Genomic DNA, 20,681 nt, shown 5'->3' on the forward strand with positions numbered 1-20,681 from the left:
TTTTTTTAGGGAATGAAAGTGTTGATCTTGTGGATTTATACTCCGAGGAGGGAACATCTACCCCTGCACTGACAATCCATTACTCTGTGGATGCTCCCAGGGCAGAGCTCTGGAGATGGATGGAATTACAAAGTGAAACAGAGGTAGAAACAATTCACTCTGCACCACAAAGTGATTTTAACCCCTAACAGGGACCTCCCAGAGATTTTTTTTCTCCCTTTTAATTGGACTTGTATCACTTTCTGCTTCTTTAGGATTGAAAAAAAATCCCCCTTTCTAGGGAGAAAAAGGGGTTGTGGAGCTTTTTTATGCTCTTATTTCTGCCTTTTTACAGTGGCTGTGTCTTCAATTTGCTAAGGAAGGTGATCCAAGGGCTGCTCTGGAGCCAGGCTGGGAGAGCTGGGAATGTCCAGTCTGGAGAAGAGAAGGCCCTGGGGAGACTGTCACTTTAATGGCTGTCAACTGCCAGGGAGTGGGTTGAGATGGGATTTTGGGAAGAGATTCTTCCCTGGGAGGGTGGAGAGGGGCTGGAGAGAAGATCTGAGAGCCCCTTCCAGGGCCTAGAGGGCTCCAAGAGTTGGAGAGGGACTTGGGACGAGGGACAAGGGGGAATGGCCCTACACTGGAAAAATGGAGATTAAGATGGAATGTTGGGAAAAAATTGGGTGGGGAGGGGCTGCAGTGGAATTCCCAGGGAAGCTGTGGCTGCCCCATCCCTGGAAGTGTCCAAGGCCAGGTTGAAGCAACCTGGGCTAGTGGAAGGTGTCCCTGCCCACGGCAGGGAGTGGCACTGAGTGGTTTTTAAGGTCCCTTTCAACCCAAACCATTCCAGGATTCTACCAGCAAATATCTCCTGCAAAGCCAGGGAACGAAGAAGCTGGAGATGCACTTCCTGTGGTCCATCAAAAAGCTCCTCCAAGAGCAAGGGATGAGGTTTTCTGCCTTATTTGCACCACAAACACGTCCCCTGCACATTTAGAACTCCTTGGCTAATCTTGCTGGAGGCGGGGAAGGGAAGGGAGCAGCAGCAGGAAACAAATTCCTGTGCTTTGCCACCCCTGCTGAAAGATCTGGGGCTGCTCCATAATTAAACACAACAAGGCCACAACAGGAATTTGCCTCTGAGTGCCAGAGCCTGAATTAAAGTGTCTTTTGGAGGGTGATATGAAATGTGTGACAGCTTGGCCTCTGCCTGAGTTTGGCTGAGATGAAGGGCAAGAAGAGGGGATTGTGGAGAATGAAACAGGAAAAAAGGAAAAAGAGAATGAAAGGCAAAGGCAGGAAAACAACTGAATGAAACACAGGAAAAAGGGAAAAGAGAATTCAAGGCAAAGGCAAAGGCAGGAAAATGATGGAGTTGGTGTGTTTGAATAAGGCAAATGAACAAAACCACTTCCCACTCCTCACATGGGATTTTTTTTATCCCCACTGCTTGAGGGATTATTTAAAAAAGGAGGAGACATTCAGGATTTTGGAGGGATCATGGAACTACAAACTGTCCCTGCCTTGCATGGGCTGGGAGGGGGAAAAGCTGCACAGTGATGTGTCCAGTCACTAAGTGTTATTACAGGGACATAAATGGATTTATCCACGGATTTGGCCCATGGGCTGCTCATCATCTCCATGGAACTTCCTGGAGATCCCATGGAGGGATCCCAGCCCTGAAGCCCTGGGTGTGCAGAAGACCCTTCACTGGGCAAATCATTCAACTCAACCTCCCCTTCCAGCACCTGTTCATTTTTTTCCCAGAGGGAAAAGGCCAATATTCATGTTTTTGAGGTGCTTGGAAGCAAGGACAACCTTTCCTGGGTGCTTTAATTTTCTCCTGGAGGTTCTTGTTCTCTCTCTCCCATCCAAGGTGTCTCTGGGCATCGACTCCTGATGCTGAGCTCGGCACTAATAACAAGTTACCTGATCCCTGAGATTCTCAGGAGGGAATTTTTCAGATTCCTAGTTCCTGGAAGGCCTGGGAATGGGATTTTTCACCTCTTCAATCAGTCCAACACCCACCAGGACCCTGGGGATTTACAGATCTCCCTGAACCTCATCGGGCAGATGCCCACAAGCCCCAGGAAGCCAAGCAAAGCAGCCCTTGGGCTCTCACAGGTATTTGGGGAAAAGCAGAGGAAATTCATAAATTCGGTAACTTCCTGCATCATGGAAAGGCAAAATTTGGTGGTTTCCCACATCTGGGTGCAAAGGAAGGACATGTTGTCCACCCTCTGTGTTGTTGCACCTTCTGTGGTGGAAGGACAACATGGAGAGGGATAATTTCCTCCTCTCCATCAGCCAAAACTCCTCTTGGGTCCTTTTTTCTCTACAAAAGCCAGTTGATGCTCCCAGATCCCAGCAGAAATCTTGGATGAATCTTGATCCACATGAACCAAGCTCAGATCCTCAACCTTTGAACCCTTGAGGTCAAGTAAGCCTGAAGTTTGGTCCTAAGGAAGAGCAACAATGAGGAAAACTGGGAGAACACCAAAGCAGGACTCAGGATTTGGATCACAATCCCAGTCTTCTCCTGAGCATCCTGAACGTTTCCCACCAGGGTGGTTTGCACCATGTGGGACATGACAAATATCCAAAAAGGCAGAGATGGGACATGTCAACACATTCCCTCTTCCCAAATTTCAGGGCACTGTCAGCTCCTCACATCAACGGCGCCAACGCTTTTCCCCCTTGGATCAGCAATTCAGGGACAACACTCTCACTCCACTTTCTCCTGGCAGCTGCTGGGGATGAAGCTGTTCCTGGGCTGACAGCTCCTGGCAACACAGATGGAACTTCATCCCCTCCAAAACTTGACAGAATCAAATATGATTTATATTTAAAACTCGTGAGCAGATGGGATGAACGAGGTTCTGCATATGAAGAGCCTTTAATGGCACGACAGAGAAATCACAGAGCTGCCTCAACAGCACTTGAGATTCATCAGGGCTCAGAAATCCTCGTTGCCAGCCCTGCTTTTGCTCCCCATCCTTCCCAGTTAAGAGCTTCCCGTTGGCAGGTTAATGGAGAACCCAACAGGCGGCTCCTCTAATGGGCTCTCCATGTCCTGCCTCGATTGTGGCACTTTTCACCCCATTCCTGGGCCTGTTGTGTTTCCTGGTGGCAGCACAGCAGAATTTCAGGGCTCATTTGCATATCTTTAATGGAATCACTTTAGAAAAGTCGGGAATCACAGCCAGGATTGAGCACAAACTACTCCCCCACCTCAGTTTCTCATCTGGACCATCTGAGAGCTCGAGAGCAAAATCCATCCTTTGAAATATTAACGTATTTCCCCAACAGCTTCTGCTTTTTCCAACCACTTTCTACCTTTTGTTTCAAGTAGAAACACAGCAAAACAGGAAATCATTTCATTCCCATTTAAATAAACCCCCATATCTGGAAAGCATCAGTAAACCCCTCCAGCAGTGAACCCAACATTAATCCAACAAAAAGAAAGATTTTGCTTGTGAGCCTTGACATGAATCAGAAAAAGGATCAAATCAGCACTAAATCATCACCAAAATAATTCTGGGAAGATCTGAGAGAGAGATTCCCCCCCTGGCCAGCACAGCTGTGACAGTGTTGCAAAAAGAGTCCCAACCACAACCCCGAATTTCTCTCCATGTTAATTATCTGTGATGAAAAAGCTTCATTACCTGAAAAGTCAGTTGGATCCTCAGACATCATTAATGGATTTCCTGAGGCAAACACAACTAAATTTACCATTACACTTTATTTTGGTTAATATTTCTGCTCTGTTTGAGCAGAGCCGTGAAAACAAATAGAGGAGGACTTACTCTGCTCACATAGGGATGATTTGCTTTCAGAGGCCGTGATTTGATCAATAATTAGATTTCAGGAGTGTTCTGAGTCACCCACCACAGTCATAAACTGTTCATTTGCCCAAGGACGCTCTGTGACAATTTTCCTACCCAGCTCACAATTTTGGATATAAATGGAGGGGAAAAATAACTAAAAGTGAATTATTTTCCTCCTCCAGCAGAGTGAAAAAAGCCAGGAGAGTTCTGATGGAATCCACCACGTACCTGTGGGAGCAGCAGGGAGCAAACAATGCCCAAAGTGGCCTCGAAGTTGTCCTTGAGCCAGAGCCCCACGGCGTGGATACAACCCCGGACGTGGATGATGCTGAGCAGCTCCAAGCGCTGGAAAAAGGGGGAGAAAAACATCCTGGTCACCCCCAGAGGCATCAAAATCAGCTTCTCTCCCACCACCAAACCTCCAAACACAGCTCATTACCAGCATCTCCAGGTCCTGGTCCAGAAAAGGCCCAGCAAACCCCACAGGGATATCATGGTTTGGGAATGACCCAGGGAATACCCAAACTCACATGCTCTGTGAGCCTGAGGAACACCCCAAAATTCCAGGGAAAAGCAATAAAATGGAATTTATACTCAGCTGGTACCTCCAGACTGTTCCAACTGGATTTTTTTAGGGGATCTGGGGAAGAGGAAGCAGCAAATCTCTTATAGAGTCCAAAAAGTCACCTCTTTGTCGAGTGTCCTGTACCCACAGAGGGTGTTCACGACCTCTCCAGGGGCCTGTGGAGAGAGAAAGCTGAACAAACTCATCCCAGAGCAACAAATGTATACAAAGAAATACAAGAAATAAGACTTAAAAACAAGAAATAGAAGAGCTGCCCCATGTGGGACTATTCAGGGCAGCAAAAGTCGAGCAGACACCAACCCTCACACCTCACGTTGTCACCTCAAGGCCCTTTTTTGCCCAAAGGTGATGCTTGAACTGGAAATTTTGGCAGAAAACTGTTGGGGTATTTTAATTATATTTTTCAACCCCTTTTCTCTCTGTTTTCTGCTGTTCTGGAGGATGTTCAGGCCCCCAAACCCTCTCCCAGTGGTTTAAACCATGACCACCTCCACATCCTGGGGGCTCCTGTAAAGCAGCTCTTTCCCAGCATTCCCTGGACTTTCACCTCCAGTCGTGTGTCTCCTTCAGAATGAATGGAATTTCACAGGGATTGAAGGTATTGGGCTCTCCAGAAATCAAGACTTTGGGAATTTCCCCAAAGTCTTCCATCACTCTGTAGAGAAACACGAGGTTTTTAGACATCCCAGGGCTGAGATCTTTGGCGGCCAAATAAAATGTTTCAAGAGCTGCAGCCAAAAGGAGACTTCCCACTGCCAGAGGGTGGGATTGGATGGGATGCTCGGAAGGAATTCGTCCCTGGGAGGATGGTGAAGGGGTGGGATGGAATTCCCAGAGGAGCTGTGGCTGCCCCTGGATCCCTGGAAGTGTCCAAGGCCAGGTTGGAGCAACGTGGTCTGTGGAAGGTGTCCCTGCCCATGGCAGGGGGTGGCACTGGATGGGCTTTAAATTCCCTTCCAACCCCAACCATTCCATGATGTCAGAGGTTTGAAAAGAGACGTTGGAATTGTCTTTTTCTTCCTCAGGTTCCCCATCCCCCCATCTGTTTGTTCTGGGTCAGGGTGGGGATGGGTTGGAGCAGGGACAGGGGGAGGGCTCGGGGACAGCGCCGTGGCCGCAGGGACAGCGGGGAGTCCTTGGGTTGGGGGCTGTTGGGTTTGGTCCAGGACCAGACAGAGTGGGAGCCCCATTTTTGGCCCCCTCTTTCTCCTTCTCTGAGAGGAAGTCTTTTTTCCCCACGGGACACCTCGTGGAGAAGACCAAGAGAGAGAGACTGACCCAGGTCAGAGTGAGGTGTTCTGCCTTCACACTGCCTGGGGGAAAAGGGATTGTCCTGGTTAGAACAGCTGGGACCAGTTCATCACTGGATGGGTGTAACCCAAAACTGGGTATTCCAGAGCCTTCCATGCCATTGCCCAGAAACTGTTCTCAATGAACCATTTACACCCTCTGCCCAGAGCAGCCCTGACCCCTCAGGCTGTAAACTGGGTGTTCAGAGGCCTGGGAGACAGGAGGGTGCTCCTGTGCTCACCCCCAGTGTGGAACTGGGAGACAGGAGGGTGCTCCTGTGCTCACCCCCAGTGTGGAACTGGGAGACAGGAGGGTGCTCCTGTCGTCACCCCCAGTGTGGAACTGGGAGACAGGAGGGTGCTCCTGTGCTCACCCCCAGTGTGGAACTGGGAGACAGGAGGGTGCTCCTGTGCTCACCCCCAGTGTGGAACTGGGAGACAGGAGGGTGCTCCTGTCCTCACCCCCAGTGTGGAACTGGGAGACAGGAGGGTGCTCCTGTCCTCACCCCCAGTGTGGAACTCCCCACCCTGAGGAAGGTGCTGGGCATTCCTGCCTGAACTGGAGGATAGAGAATCTTGGGGTCTTGGGACTTTTTTAGCCACTCATGGGATCCAGAGGAAGGCTGCAGAGCACCACTCTCAACCAGACTGAGACCACCACTCTTGCCCAGACTGCACCAGCACTCTCACCAACAGGTTTTTCCCTCTCCCTTTACTTTGGACTCAGGGGGCCCAACAAACACCACTCTGTTCATGCCCCAGGGTGCTGGGTTATACATTTGGGGTTTGGGGGTTAAAACCAATTGTTTGTATAATCGTATTATCGAATTATTTTATTAAATTGTTATTCTGACTTATAATCTCTCTTTTGAGTTGAGTTCATTTCCCCTGCTGGTTTACTTTTAAACCAGCACAGGGATTCCTTCAGTGCTGGCTGTGGGCACAGGGGGCTGTGAGCAGCTGTTGAACTGCTGGGACAGTCCTGCCTCCCCCCCAGCCCTGAGTTACCACAGGTTTCTCCCCCCGACCTGGGGAATTGGGACTTTGTTTTGTTTCTTCTGAAAGTCTTTGATCTCACCATTTGTTGTTCATTCAGATTTTGTTAATAAAAAGCTGTCTCTTTTCCTTTTCCACACTTCCACCTGAAGTTTCTTAATTCCTAAATCGTAATCATGTTAAACTAAGACACAGGATTATTCTTTCCCCTCTGTATTAATCACCTGGGATTTTTCCCTCTCTGCTCTGCCAAGGTCTTTTCTTGGCCAAATTCTCACCCAAAACCGTGGGGAGTGTAAAAATACCCCACAATCCACTTGGATTTCTTCAACACATCCCCACTTGTACCACAAAAGGACAATCCATGAATTTCTAATTCCACCTCCAGGAGCTTTAGGATTCTTAATCAACGCCCTGATTAGAGCTGACAATTATTTTTGCAGCTGATTTGCATGTCAGACTTCCAGTGATAACTAAATCACTTCACATTTCACCCTCTTCCCCACTAAAAACCCCACAACAATACAAGGTTGATGATAAATTCTCCTTATTAAATCCTTGGGGCACAGCCAAGGCTGGGAGCCAGTGCTGATCCTCCCAGTGCTCTGAACCTCCAGGAGGTTTTGCTACCAGGATTAAGCTCAGCAAATTCTTGTTTGGAAGTTTATAGCACTGCTGGTACAGCAACCAGGGATATCTGTGCTTTTCTTTGGCCCAGCTCCTGGGATTTTATCTCCACATGTGTTGGATTGATGACAGCGAGGAGCAGGGTTGGCTTAAATGGTCTGTGTCAGCACTGACACAGGCTCAGCACTGAGCTCAGGCTCAGCAGAAAAGCTCTGCTTGGAGGGGGATGTCTTGATTCCCAGATTTGTGAATCAGCTCAGGAGAACCTCCTGGCTCTGCAAATCCACTCCCCTCTGGAGTCCAGCCCCATCCAACCCAATAGGTTGGAAATGCCACCTTCCAGGGGCAGTTGCTCGTGGGATTTCTCTCATTCCACTGCACAAAGGTAGCTCTTTGTGCAAACACAGCCCCATTTCCAGGAGAATCCTCAAAAATCTCCTCCCCAGGAGCAGATCAACACCCCCAACACACTCCTAAACCCCTCAGTGGCTGAGAAATGTATTGGACAGGAGAGGACCAGAGTGCATCCAGATCCATGCTGGGATGCAGCCAAGTCATGGAGTCATGGAATGGTTTGGGTTGGAAGGACCTTAAAGCCCGTCCAGTCCCATCCCCTGCCACGGGCAGGGACACCTTCCACCAGCCCAGGTCACCCCAAGCATCGCCCAACCTGGCCTTGGGCACTCCCAGGGATCCAGGGGCAGCCACAGCTTCTCTGGGCAACCTGTGCCAGGGCCTCCCCACCCTCACAGGGAACAGTTTCTTCCCAATATTCCATCTAAACCACCACACAGAATCATGGAATCGTTTGGGTGGGAAGGGAACTTAAAGCTCATCCAGTGCCACCCCTGCCATGGGCAGGGACACCTTCCACTAGATCAGGTTCCAACCTGGCCTTGGACATTTCCAGGGATGAGACAGTCACAGCTTCTCTGGGAATTCCATCCCAGCCCCTCAACACCCTCACACCCAACAATTCCTTCCCAATATCCATCTAAATCCCCACTTTTCCAGTGGGAAACCATTCCCTGTGTCCTGTCCCTCCATTCCTTGTCCCCAGTCCCTCTCCAGCTCTTGGAGCCCCTTTAGGCCCTGGAAGGGGCTCTCAGCTCTCCCTGGAACCTTCTCCAGGCAGAGCAACCCCCAAGTCCTACATTGCTGCTATTGTTTTAAAAACAATCCTCCGAACCATTTTATATTACAGAGTTGAAAACTTTGGCATTTCTAACAACTCCTTGGATGATACAAACAGAAACAGCCTGGGACTTTGCTCTACATTAAAACAGCAGAGTAAAATACAACAAAAATAGTCCATAAATATATATATTTTCTAGTTCTTTATCATCTCACACTGATGTCGTATCAAGCTGAAAATGCAGTTTAGAAGAAATCCTTCAGTGCAGAAATATGCAGTGATAACCAGCTGGAAAAGGGTTTTTTAATGGAATATTGAGTGAAATAAAGGCATTTTCTGCGCCTTGTCTGCCTTACCTTCCTGATGCAGCACGTGTAGGGCACCCCACAGGCCAGGGGCCCACTGCTGTTGCAGGAGTGGTACTGGTTGACCCCCCAGTCTCGATATTCATCCCCACCACAGCAGGAAAACTGCACAGAGAGGAAGAGGAGAGGGTGAGAGGGGCAGTTGAACCAGCATCTCCAGGGCCATGTCCTGCCAGGTCAAGGGGCAGTGGATTTAACCTGAAAGAGAGCAGGGCTAGATGGGATAGTGGGAAGGAATTGTTGGCTGTGAGGGTGGGGAGGGGCTGGGATGGAATTCCCAGGGAAGCTGTGGCTGCCCCTGGATCCCTGGAAGTGTCCAAGGCCAGGTTGGAGCAATGTGGTCTGTGGAAGGTGTCCCTGCCCAGGGCAGGGGGTGGAATGGGCTGATCTTTAAGATCCCACCCAACCCAACCCATTCCATAACTCCACCTCCAACAAATCCCCCTCCAGCCTTTCCCTACAATCTCCTTCCCCAGCTTTGACAGCCCCAATTATTTCCTGCTCTCAGGACCCTCAATGGGAAGCTGAAGACACTCTGTAAAAGCAGCAGAGTGGGTGTTAAGCCCTGCTTAGCCCTGGTTTAGAGGCTGTGGCAGTTCCAGGTGGATCCCCAGTGCTGGAGTCAGCTTTGCTTGGAGCCCAGCAAAGCTCAGGCTCATTCCAGCCTGACTGATTTAATTCCAGGTGACTAATCCAGCCTATTCCTGAGGGGAGATGGCTCTTCCAGCCCCTGAATGAACAGATTTCTTGGCTCTTGAAGGCAGCTCAGTTGATGCCATTCAATGCTAATAAAGCTCCAAAGTCTAACAGGGATTTCTCCTCCTGTCAAGTTAAATTAGAGATCAAATGCTGCAGTTACAAAGGGAAAAAAAGCTGCTTTTTTCTTCTCTTCCCACAATGAAGGCAAAAAAAAAAAAGTTTAATGAAAGTCATTCTCTGCTCTCCACAGAATAGAAATGGGTTTGTTACAAAGCAAATCATCCCTTCTTGTGGCAAACAAATTTGAATCTTCACATTTTTCTCCCAGAAAGAAAAGCCTGGAGAGGCAGGAGAGGGAAGGGGGTGTTTGTTAAGAGAGAAAAAACCCCAGGTTTTCTCCATTTTTAAGCATCAACCTCTTCAAGGAGCAGTTTTTGCAGAAGCTGAACCCTCTGAGTATCTGCTCCCCCCAGGGGTAATTCTTGGCCAAAGGAAGTAGGAGAGGCCACAGCTCTGGGGGTTCTCCCACCCCCAAATGGGCAAACACACCAAGGAGCAGCCAAAACACAGATTTGCAACTAATTTCTGACTTCCTACCTCTAATTCCTCTGTTGTTTTTAATCCCACCTGTGTCAGTGAGGGAGAGCAGCTCCCAAAATATGCCTGGAAAGAGGGGAGAAAACACCCAAGGGGATATTGGTGGGCTTGATACCCCCATGCTGCAAAGTTTTTTTCCATTTTCTTTTTTAATCGTGCAAAACTTGGTATAAAATCCCTCAAACAAATTGCCAGGAAGCCTCACTGGGGTGTTTTCTCCTCTGCAAGAAGAGGTTAAGCCCAAACTCCTGTTGTGCCTGTGCTTATTTCTAATAAGGTGGGCCAGCCTTCAGGTGGGTTTTACTTTACATGTGGGTTCCTGCAGCTCAGAGAGGAATAACAGGTGGAAAAACCAAAGAGAGAACATGGAAAGAGCCTCCCAGGTCCCAGCTGAGCAGCTCTGAGTGTTCAAAACTTCCTCCACCATCTGAGAAATGAGGATTTTCTTCCAGCTCTAAAATCCCTCTGGAAGGAGCCCCACTGGGGGAGCTGCCTTTAATCCTTCTCAGAAGAAGGGAGGAAGTTCATAAGCACAACATCTCATCTCTCTGAGCTTTACTTTGAGCTCTGGCAGCTCTTTGAAGTTCAAATCAAGCTTTGCTCTTCCCCCTGTAGCAGCAAAGCACTAAAAATGATCAGAGAAGGAGAACTGAGGGAGTGAATGGCACCAAACCTGGTTGGATTTGCTTTTAAGAGAAGCACAGTTGATTTTATGGCACCTGAGCAGCCCAGTTTACCCTGAGAGGATGAAAACTTGGTGTCAGCATGGAGGGGTCACCACCAGACCTGCTTTTTTGGATAAAACACGAGCCCAGAGCAGCCTGTGACCATCATTTACTGTTAATTCTTGCCATTTGCCTCACTAAAAGCCTTGGCTAAGCTCAGCTTTGCTGGCACACGGCTTAGTTAGGTCAGGCAGAACCACCCCAGCTCCTTAGGATTTGAGTTTGGCTTGAACCCTCTCTCAAGTCATATTAATTTTTAAGGCCAATTTTTTTCCATTTCCACTTGCTCACAGGCAGCCACACCCAGGAGGTGACAACAGGTGAATCCACATTATTTGCACCATCACCCTGGTAACGAAACACTGCAATTCCTGGCACTTAAAAACCAATATTTAGAGGTTTTTCTCACTCTTCTTTGCTGAACTCCTGCCCTTTGCAGCCCTGGGATGTGAGGCTGGAGACCACCAGGACTGGTTGAAGTGTGGGAAGGGGCTTGGCTCTGGTTTAAGGCATCACTTGAGAGAGGGTTCAAGCCAAACTCAAATCCTAAGGAGCTGGGGTGGTTCTGCCTGACCTAACTAAGCCGTGTGCCAGCAAAGCTGAGCTTAGCCAAGGCTTTTAGTGAGGCAAATGGCAAGAATTAACAGTAAATGATGGTCACAGGCTGCTCTGGGCTCGTGTTTTATCCAAAAAAGCAGGTCTGGTGGTGATCCCTCCATGCTAACACCAAGTTTTCATCCTCTCCAAGTTGAACTGGGCCCATAAACCCAATTTTTAGTATCTTCTAAGACATAAATCCTCTGCTTTGGCCTCTCCTGGTCCCTCCCTCAGGATGAGCAGCTCTGCTGATCTCAATCCCTGCCTTTGCTGTTGCTCCTGCTTTGGAAACCACAAAAGCACATCGACCCTCCCAGCAAGGAGCTGCAGATCCTTGCAAAGCTCATTGTCTCCGAGATAAAATGTGGGATAATAAAGATTCATGTGGAAGTGGCCACAACTTTTAGCACAGAGAGAGCCTTCGAGATGAGGATCTTCCCCTGAAAACTTGTAATAAAAAGGGGAATAATAATTCAAGGGAAGAAGTAGAGGGGAAAATGCTGGAAAAAGGGAGGGAGATTGTTTGATAAGAGTCTGAACCTCGGTGGTTTGGAGATACAGGAACATTCCCATAAATAAACCCAATTTATCTGGAGGTTTGTGGTCCGAGGCTCCTCAAGGGTGATTCCAACAAGGACTTTCTGCACTCATTTATCATCCAGAGGTCTGAATTCCAGCCTCCTTTTGGGGTGGTTAGAGTAAAACTTGGAAAACATTCTGATCTTGCTCAGAATTGGGCAGGACCTGAGACCTTCAGAGGGTTCTCAGCCAGACTAATGAGCTCAGCTCAGCAAGGCTGGCTCCAAAGGCAAGAACAGGGATTTAATCCAAGACAGGAGAGCTCAGAGGGCCTTAAATTCCAACCACATCAAAGAGGAAGGAGCTTCAAATCTCCTTTTCTTCAAAGAGAAACAAAAGACTCCCAGATTTATGATGCTTCATAATGAAAGGAGAGAAACTGGGCTGAGGGGAGAACTGAAAGAGCTTTGCTGGGAAAGCTCTGCTCTCCTGAGCTAATCCAGGAGACAGAAAATCCCTGAAATTCTCCTCCTGCACCTCAAGTTTTGAGGGTTTTCCCCTTTTTTTCCCGTTTATCAAATGCTTTGAGCCAAGTGGTCCCTCCACAGTGACTCCAATAATGGAGAAACCAAATATCCTCAAAATATGAGCAAAACTACATCCCCCAAATACCCAGATGTGGCACTTGGGGACGTGGTTTAGGGTGGGCTTGGCAGTGCTGGGTTGGACTTAGACAGGACTTAAAGACTTGTTGATCCTCAGGGGCCCCTTCCACCTCTGACTATTCTGTGATTTGGTGACTTAGAGGATCTTGGGGGGCTTTTCCAACCTCAATGATTCTGTGGAGGTCACCTCTTCTTCCAGAAAATCTCCAATTTTCCCATGGGAACAAGGGCTTGGCCAGGTCCTGGTGACACCTGAGTCAGGAGACCCACCCAAGGTGCCCCTCTAAGGGTCTCTGTAGCCCTGAAACAGCTCCAGCACATGTTATTTTACCTCTTCACCTCTCTCTGAGCAGGTTGGGGAAGATCCAAAAAAGCTCCCAGGCTTTAGGTCCCAATTTCCCATCAAAACACGGGAATATAAACATCCTGGAGCGGCTCATTCCGCGGTGAGGAGCAGGAGATGCTCTTTGCAGCTGCACAGACGTCAGAAGAACTCACCAAAAACCCCCCTGGGGAGCAGAAGTGCCCAAAAAAACCCCCCTGCAAACCCAAGCAGGTCAAGATGTTCCAAGCAAAGCAGCCAAAGGCTGGGAATAAACTCTAAAAGCACAGTGAGAAGGAATGTTTGTGCTTCAGGGCTGAGTGGAGTCCAGAACTCCTCGGAAAATCCACCGTCAGACCCCCCCTGAGGTGACTCCCCCTCCAACCAAACCTTTTGTTGCACAAAATCCAGGATGTTCTTGAAGTCCAGGTCGTCGTAGTAGTGCCTGATGCCCTCCTGGATGTTGGAGTGGAAAACCTCGTTCATCTGGGGACAGAAATCCCAAAAATACGACTCATGGATGGAAAATGTTGCAAAACACCAGGTTTTCCAGAGCTGCCGCTGGAGGAGAAGTTTAACCCTGGAACAGCCTATTTTTGGGGGGCAAACTCCATCATTTCTGAGCTCTCTGGGTTAGAGCTCCCATGGAATCTCTCCTTTCCCTGCACATCCAAGCAGATCCTACCAACTTTCTCAACATTTTATTATTTCCCATTATTTTTCCCGTTATTTTTCCATTGCTTCTTAATTATTGATTTTTCCTTATTATTTTTTAAATTACCTTTTACTTTTTATTGATTTTTCCTTATTATTGATTTTTTTACTACTGATTTTTTCTTGTTATTTTTTTCTTATTAATTTTTCCTTTTTGTTGAGTTTTTCCTTTTAATTGACTTTTTCTTATTGATTTTTTCTTATTATTGATTTTTAGTATTTATTTTTTCCTTTCTATTGATTTTTTCCACATTGCTGATTTTTTCCTATTATTGACTTTTCCTTATTATTAATTTTATTACTGATTTTTTCCTTTTCATTTTTCCTTATTAATTTCCTATGATTGATTTTTCCTTTTTATTGCGTTTTTCCTTTTTATCGATTTTTTATTATTGATTTTAGTATTTTTTTCCTTTCATTGATTTTTTCCTTATCATTGATTTTTAGTATTTCTTTTTTCCTTTTTAATGATTTTTTCCCTTATTGTTGGTTTTTTCCTATTATTGATTTTTTCCTTATTATCGATTTTTTATTATTTATTTTTCCTTTTTTATTGATTTTTTCCTTATTATTTTTCTTATTGATTTTTTCCTTTTTATTCGTTTTTATTATTGTTTTTTTCCTTATTACTGATATTTTGCTATCAATTTTTCCTTATTATTGGTTTCTTTATTATTGATTTTTTCCTTTTTATTGATTTTTTTCCCCCTTATTATTGATTTTTTTTCCTTATTCTTGATTTTTTTCGTTCCAATTAAAGCAATTTCTCTGGAAATCTCCTTCAAGCCCTTCAATCCCATGGGATTTTAACCACTGGAAGGAGGTTGTGCTGCTTTAGGAGGTGATTTATCCATGGGATGAACTCCAGGAGGGAGTCAAGAGCTCATCAGAACCCTCAGTCATTCCCTAATCCCAACAAATCAGCAATTCCATCATTCCCTGGCTGGGCTGGGGCTCCTGCTGCTCCTCCAGCAGCTGTGAGGCCACTTTGCCACATTTGGCTCTTCAAATTAACCACTAATTGAACTAAAAATCCATTTTCCAGGTGCCTGGGAAGGTTCTTACTGAGCTGGAATGGAGCTGGGAATGTCCTGGGAAGAGCCTTTGACTCCTCACAATCCCCCAGGAATGTTAATGAGGGAAAAAAGAACTTTATTCTGAGTTACAAACGGGTGAAAGAGGGGGGAGGAAACGTTGCTGTGCATAAATTAACTCTGACAGGAAAATTAGAGGTTGGGAAAAGCAGGAACAGAAGAAGGTGGAAAAAAGAGGGATGAAGGCACCTCAGAGCTGCAAAGAAAACCCAGCAAGTGGGGCTCAAACAGCCCTTGAGGGACTGTTCAGGTGGGAGTTTATCAAGATTTTAATTCCTGCTTTGCTCCCCATTAACAACACAACAGAAAACACCCAGTTTTTACCCTTTTCCTGCTTGTTTTTTCCCCAGAAAGGCTCATCCCAAGATCCTCCTGTCCCCCAGGAAACATCCCTAATTAAGTCTTGGTTTAAGGTGGGACATAAATGTCCCAGGGTTAATTCAGTCCTGGTTATAAGACCCCTCCAATCCCGTTAATCTCCAAGCCCCATTTGCATCTCCACAATATTTCAATATTCAGTAGCTTCAAGGCCACTAAATTAATTCCTCCTTGCTGCTTATTTAAGCAAAAATCCAATTCAATATGGTTTTAAGGAGTTTAATAAACAACCATTGTTCCAAATGCAATTTTATGCCTCCAACCAATTTTAGGTCAAGTGGATTCATCACTTGTCAGACCCTTCTTTTCTCCTTCCCCCACTGTTTGATTTTTAATTAGGTTTTGATATCACCCGTTAAATTTAAATTAAGGGACAAATTTAGGCCTTAATGGATTCTGCTCAATCCAGGAGTTTCATCAGGAGGATTCAATCCCTTCTCCTGGTGGCCCCCCCTTTCTCCCTGGCATTCCTGCAGTGCAGGATGGTGCTGGGTCTCAATCCTCAGGCTCAGATTTGGAACAAAGCAGAGCATTTAATGCTGAATTTCACAAAAAAACCAGTGTGCAAGTGGCAGCACTTTTGATTTTCTGTTTGTGGTCTCAAGCAATTTGATTTTCCTTGGAGTAGCACTGAGGATTCAAGGGATCAGAGGGGTTTGGAGAGCTCTTGGGAGCTGCTGGAGGGAGTTGGTTACAGCACCCCAAAGTCCTCCCCCACTGCCTCCCTTCAACCTCAGGGCTCAGAAGTCCCAAATCCCAGTTCCTGGGCTGATCCCACAGCCTGAGCAGCAGGGGAGGGAGGGATTCTGCCCCCTCAGGTGAGACCCCACATGCAGAGCTGCTCCAGCCCTGGAATCCCCAACATCAGAAGGATTTGGAGCTGCTGGAGCGAGTCCAGAGGAGGCCCCGGAGCTGCTCCAAGGGCTGGAGCCCCTCAGCTCTGGAGCCAGGCTGGGAGAGCTGGGGGGGTTCACCTGGAGAGGAGAAGGCTCCAGGGAGAGTTGAGAGCCCCTTGCAGGGCCTGAAGGGGCTCCAAGAGCTGGAGAGGGACTGGGGAAAAGGGATGGAGGGACAGGACAAGGGGGAATGGCTTCCCACTGCCAGAGGGCAGGGAGAGATGGGGAAGGAATTGTTGGCTGTGAGAGTGGGAGGGGCTGGAATGGAACTCCCAGAGAAGCTGTGGCTGCCCCTGGATCCCTGGAAGTGTCCAAGGCCAGGTTGGAGCAACCTGGGACAGTGGAAGGTGTCCCTGCCCATGGCAGGGGGTGGCACTGGATGATCTCCAAGGTCCCTTCCCACCCAAACCATTCCATGTTCCTGCCCATCTCTGGCAGCTCCAGCTCCATCCCACCAGCAGCACAGACCCTCCCCAGCCCCAGCCCAGAGGCAGCTGAAAGACCTGGGTTTAACCTGTCCCTGTAATGGATTTAAATGACAGGGAGTGGGGTGAGATGGGATTTTGGGAAGGGATTCTTCTCTGGAAGGGGGGGGAGTGGCCGGGATGGGATTCCCGGACGAGCTGTGGCTGCCCCATCCCTGGAAGTGTCCAAGGCCAGGTTGGAGCAACCTGGGTAGTGAAAGGTGTCCCTGCCCATGGCAGGGGGTGGCACTGGATGGGCTTTGACGGCCCTGCCCCCCCAAACCCTTCTGGAACTCTGGGATGGCTTTGAAATCACTGAGCAGTTTGTCCATCAGGGAATCGATTTTCAGAGCCTGGAAACAGAAATCCCAGAGGTTTTTCCCCTCCCTTATTCATTCCCTGAGCCAGCAGAGATTGATATTGGCTGTTCAATCACTTGTTCGATTGCAGGGCTGAGATTAAATTGGGACCAGCAGAGTTTCTGCAGCAGGAGGTGGAGGGTGGCCAGAAAGGGCATCACTGGAAGCATTTCTGTTCCAGCAGGCTCAGCTCTGACTCAGACCCATCCTTAGGACTGCAGCCAGAAGCTCACCTAATTAACGAGAGGAGCTTAATGAGTCCTCAAGAAAAAAACCCCACAGGTTTTTGGCTGAGACTCTGTGGCTCCATGGGGGCTCTGGGTGGTGCTGGAGATCCACCACAGCTTTGGAGCACCAGGAGCAGCCCCAGCAGAGCAAAGAAAACCTTCCATTTCCAGGAATCACAGATAATTGAGGGTTTTCCTCCCTGCTGACAGAGTTTGTCACCACTCAAAGGCCTCCTGGCTGCACCCACCTTGTTCTCAAAGATGATTTCGATGAAGAGCAGCAGCAGCTCTGTGAGGAAGATCACCAGGAGGACCCAGAAGAACTGAAATGAGGAAAGGAAGGATTAGCCCAGCTCTGTGTCCAGACGTGCCATCAGGAGACCTGAGAGTTGCTCTGAAACACTTGGAAATCAGATCATTTCATTATCTGCTCGCCAGGGACCTGCAAATCTCCTCCAAAGATCTCAGTCTGAACAAGGAAAGATGTTTGTTCCCTTCAAGAAAGCGAGGAAGGAAGGGTGGAAGAAGCCAGGTGGCCAAATTCTGTGGGGGAAAAGAGGCCAAATGGAAGCAGTGGGAGCAAATGTTATCCCTGGGTAGGCCCAGGTGTGTGGTGGGATGGTTGGACATGAAGCTTCCAAGCTGGACAATCAGTGGAGGATCTTACACCCCACAGAATCCAGGCAATAACTCCTGTGGCAACAAATTTAGGCTGGGAATCAACATCCTGGTGGAGCAAACGACTTGAACCAGGAGGTTTGATGCTCTTGCAGCCCTCACAAATCAGTCTCCTTTGGTCCCTCTCTGAGAGGTCCCATCCAGCTTCAAATCCCACTTTGGAAGAGTGAAAACAAAGCTCTGCTCAGCTCCCACTTGTCTCCCCAAGGTTCCCTCCCCCAGCTCTTCTTCACCCAAAAAACCACCTGAATGGAGCATCCAAACCCTCCTGGACAGAGCAGAAAACATCCCTTTTTTTTTGCTTTCCCAAGGATTGCAGGAACAGCAATTTTGGAGCCTCACGAGAAAAAGGAAGGTGAAAAAAAAGGTAAAAAAAAGGGGGGATGGGGTGAGGGGGAGAGATAATTTATTACCACAGTATTAACTTGGACTGTTGGTTTATTAAGAGTTTACAAAGTCAGGGAGCCAAAATTTAACCTCCAAAGCTCAGCAAAACCCAAATGCTGCAGCAGCCAAACACCATTTCATGCCCCAACCCCCAAATCATTGGGGTTTTAATTACCCACCCACTGATGAGTCCTCAGAGCCACCAGACAGGTCCCAGTGGAGGAGCAGCTCCACCTCCATCCCCACCAAAATCAGCTCCTAACAGGCCAGGGGTCATTAGGCAAGGGAACCTCTAATTAAGGAGATAATTAAGGTGTTATCTCAGTGGCAGAGTTGAGATGCAAATCATCTCAACTCCTATTAAATGCATTTAAACTCCCATTAAATGGGGTTTTTGGAGGCAGCCCAAGGCTCTGGATCCCCCAGTGCTGCAGTAAGAGAGACAAATTCAATTTTGGAAATATTTTTGTCCTTCAACCTTTGAACCCAAGCAAATAATTGAATCTGAGTGTTTTGTGCTGGTTTTCCCAGGAAAGTTCCAGCTCTTCCCAATCCCACTGTGACAAAGGATTGAGGCTGCAAACTCTGATGTGTTTGGTGTCAGACCAGAGCTCCAAGAAATGTCTAAAATCCAGCAGGATTTGGCCCACAGAGACTTTGGTCTCTCCAAAGCTCCTCTGAAAGCACCAACCCTGCAACTTTCCAAAAAAAAAAAGGATTTTAACCCCAAAGATGCCTTGTGCAGTTCCTGGAGGGTTTTTCTCCCTTTGCCTGTTCAGATTCTGGCTCCCACTTTATTCCCTCCTTTAGGCTCAGTTTCTGCTGTGCAGCTTTGTCAAGTCAGGTGTAAAAGAGCAGGTTTCTGCCCTGCTCTGTGGGTACTGAAATCAAGGGAATATTTAATATCCAGCTTTGAGAGCTGATTTATCAACAAATGTGGGCAGAACTCCAGGAGATGCTGGGTGGGATAATAATAATTTATTGTGGCTTTCAAATGCTCCATCGTGACATTCACAGGTAGGAAAACTCACCTTTTCCAAAAGAAAAAGCCCAAAAAAGAGCTCAACTCATGGTCCTTGTAAAACCTTATAAAAGGCTGATGTTAATTGGGAAGAAAGACTGGAATTCCTTACAAAAGCAGACAGAAAATGTGGAATGTCACACAAATTATTCCCAGTTCCCCTTGGACACCCCACAGTTTGTAACCTCACCTTCAGAAATCCACATAATTATAATAAAATGTGCACATAATAATATATAATGTAATATTACAATACATTGCTAGAACAATATTACTGTAGTAATATATAATGTAATAAATAAAATATAATAAAGAATATATTATAGGAAGATATATGTATATGTACATATAAGTATATGTAATCTGTAATTTATTATTAATATATTATATAATACATAAGAATAACATAATACATATTATGTTAGTCTCATATATAATATATATCATGTTATTCTCTTATATAGGATACATAACATATCATGTTAGTCTCTTACATATTATATATATGTTAGTCTCTCATATATCATAAATAATACATATCATGTTATTCTCCTATATAGGATATATAATATATATAATGTCTCATATATTATATATTAATAATAAATTATCATACTACATATACTAGAATAATATATCTTAATATAACATATCCTTTATTCTATTTTATTTATTACATTGTTATATTGTGTATTATAGTATAATATCCACATACTTATAATTCAGAGAGGAATTGCAAGCACAGCAGCCCCAAATCCAGGTCTCCAGCACAAGCCTAAAACCAGTGAAGTCTGAGCCAAATCCAGCTCTTCTTCACCAAAAAATCCTCCAAGGGGACCATCCAAACCCTCTCTGGCTGCATGGACAGAGTGGAAAGGGGATTTTTTTTGCCTTCTGAAGGATTGCAGCAGCCACACTCCCTGCAATGCACACTTGGGAGTGGAACTCTTGGCAACATCCCCAATAATATTCCCTTTTCTCTGGACACTGCAGCCCTTGGTGTTCGCCAGGGCCAAAAAATCAGCATTTTTTATCTTAAACGGCCTCCAGCAGCAAAATAAAGAGCAAAAACCCCCATTAAACAGCATTTCATCCTGCCTGGGGCTGCCCTAAGTTTGAGGCAAGCTGGGAATCATAAATCAACTAAAAAAATAATAATCAGGACCAAAGATGATGTTCTCCCCCTCCCCAATCTTTGCACAAATTCACCCTTTCCATGGAAGTGCCACTTCAGTGGGTGGCCTTGTCTCCATTTAGGGTTCACTTCTCCCATCCCTGAGAGGGGATGAGAAGGAGGGATTGGGAAGGTCCCTGAGGATTCCATCCCTCCCAGAGAACAAACCAAAGCCCAGATTTCAGGGAGAGAACTCCTCGACCAAACCTTGATCTCACCCAAGGTGCTGGAGCAGCAAAAAGCTGCTTCGTTCTTATTAAAATTAAAGCTCAATTCTTATTAAATTAACAGTGGACACAGCCAGGTCAACCTGAAGAGCTCATCAATCCAACATTCCTAATCAATTATGCTGCCTGAT

At 46.8% G+C, this 20,681-nt stretch overlaps 1 protein-coding gene across 3 annotated transcripts in view; it reads right to left on the reverse strand.

Annotated features, from left to right (window-relative positions):
- LOC116799538 (tetraspanin-15-like) overlaps positions 1-20,681 on the reverse strand; it is a 44,916-nt gene that overhangs the window by 7,147 nt on the left and 17,088 nt on the right. For all 3 annotated transcript variants that reach the window (XM_032712755.1, XM_032712757.1, XM_032712756.1), the window contains 5 exons: positions 17,312-17,386; positions 13,322-13,417; positions 8,799-8,912; positions 4,497-4,550; positions 4,038-4,154 (listed from right to left, as the gene is read on the reverse strand). In XM_032712755.1, the coding sequence (XP_032568646.1) occupies positions 4,038-4,154; positions 4,497-4,550; positions 8,799-8,912; positions 13,322-13,417; positions 17,312-17,386 (456 nt within the window). The remainder of the gene's footprint in view (positions 1-4,037; positions 4,155-4,496; positions 4,551-8,798; positions 8,913-13,321; positions 13,418-17,311; positions 17,387-20,681) is intronic.

The sequence above is a fragment of the Chiroxiphia lanceolata genome, chromosome 28 (genome assembly GCF_009829145.1).
Source record: "Chiroxiphia lanceolata isolate bChiLan1 chromosome 28, bChiLan1.pri, whole genome shotgun sequence".
Classification (NCBI taxonomy): Eukaryota; Metazoa; Chordata; class Aves; order Passeriformes; family Pipridae; genus Chiroxiphia; species Chiroxiphia lanceolata.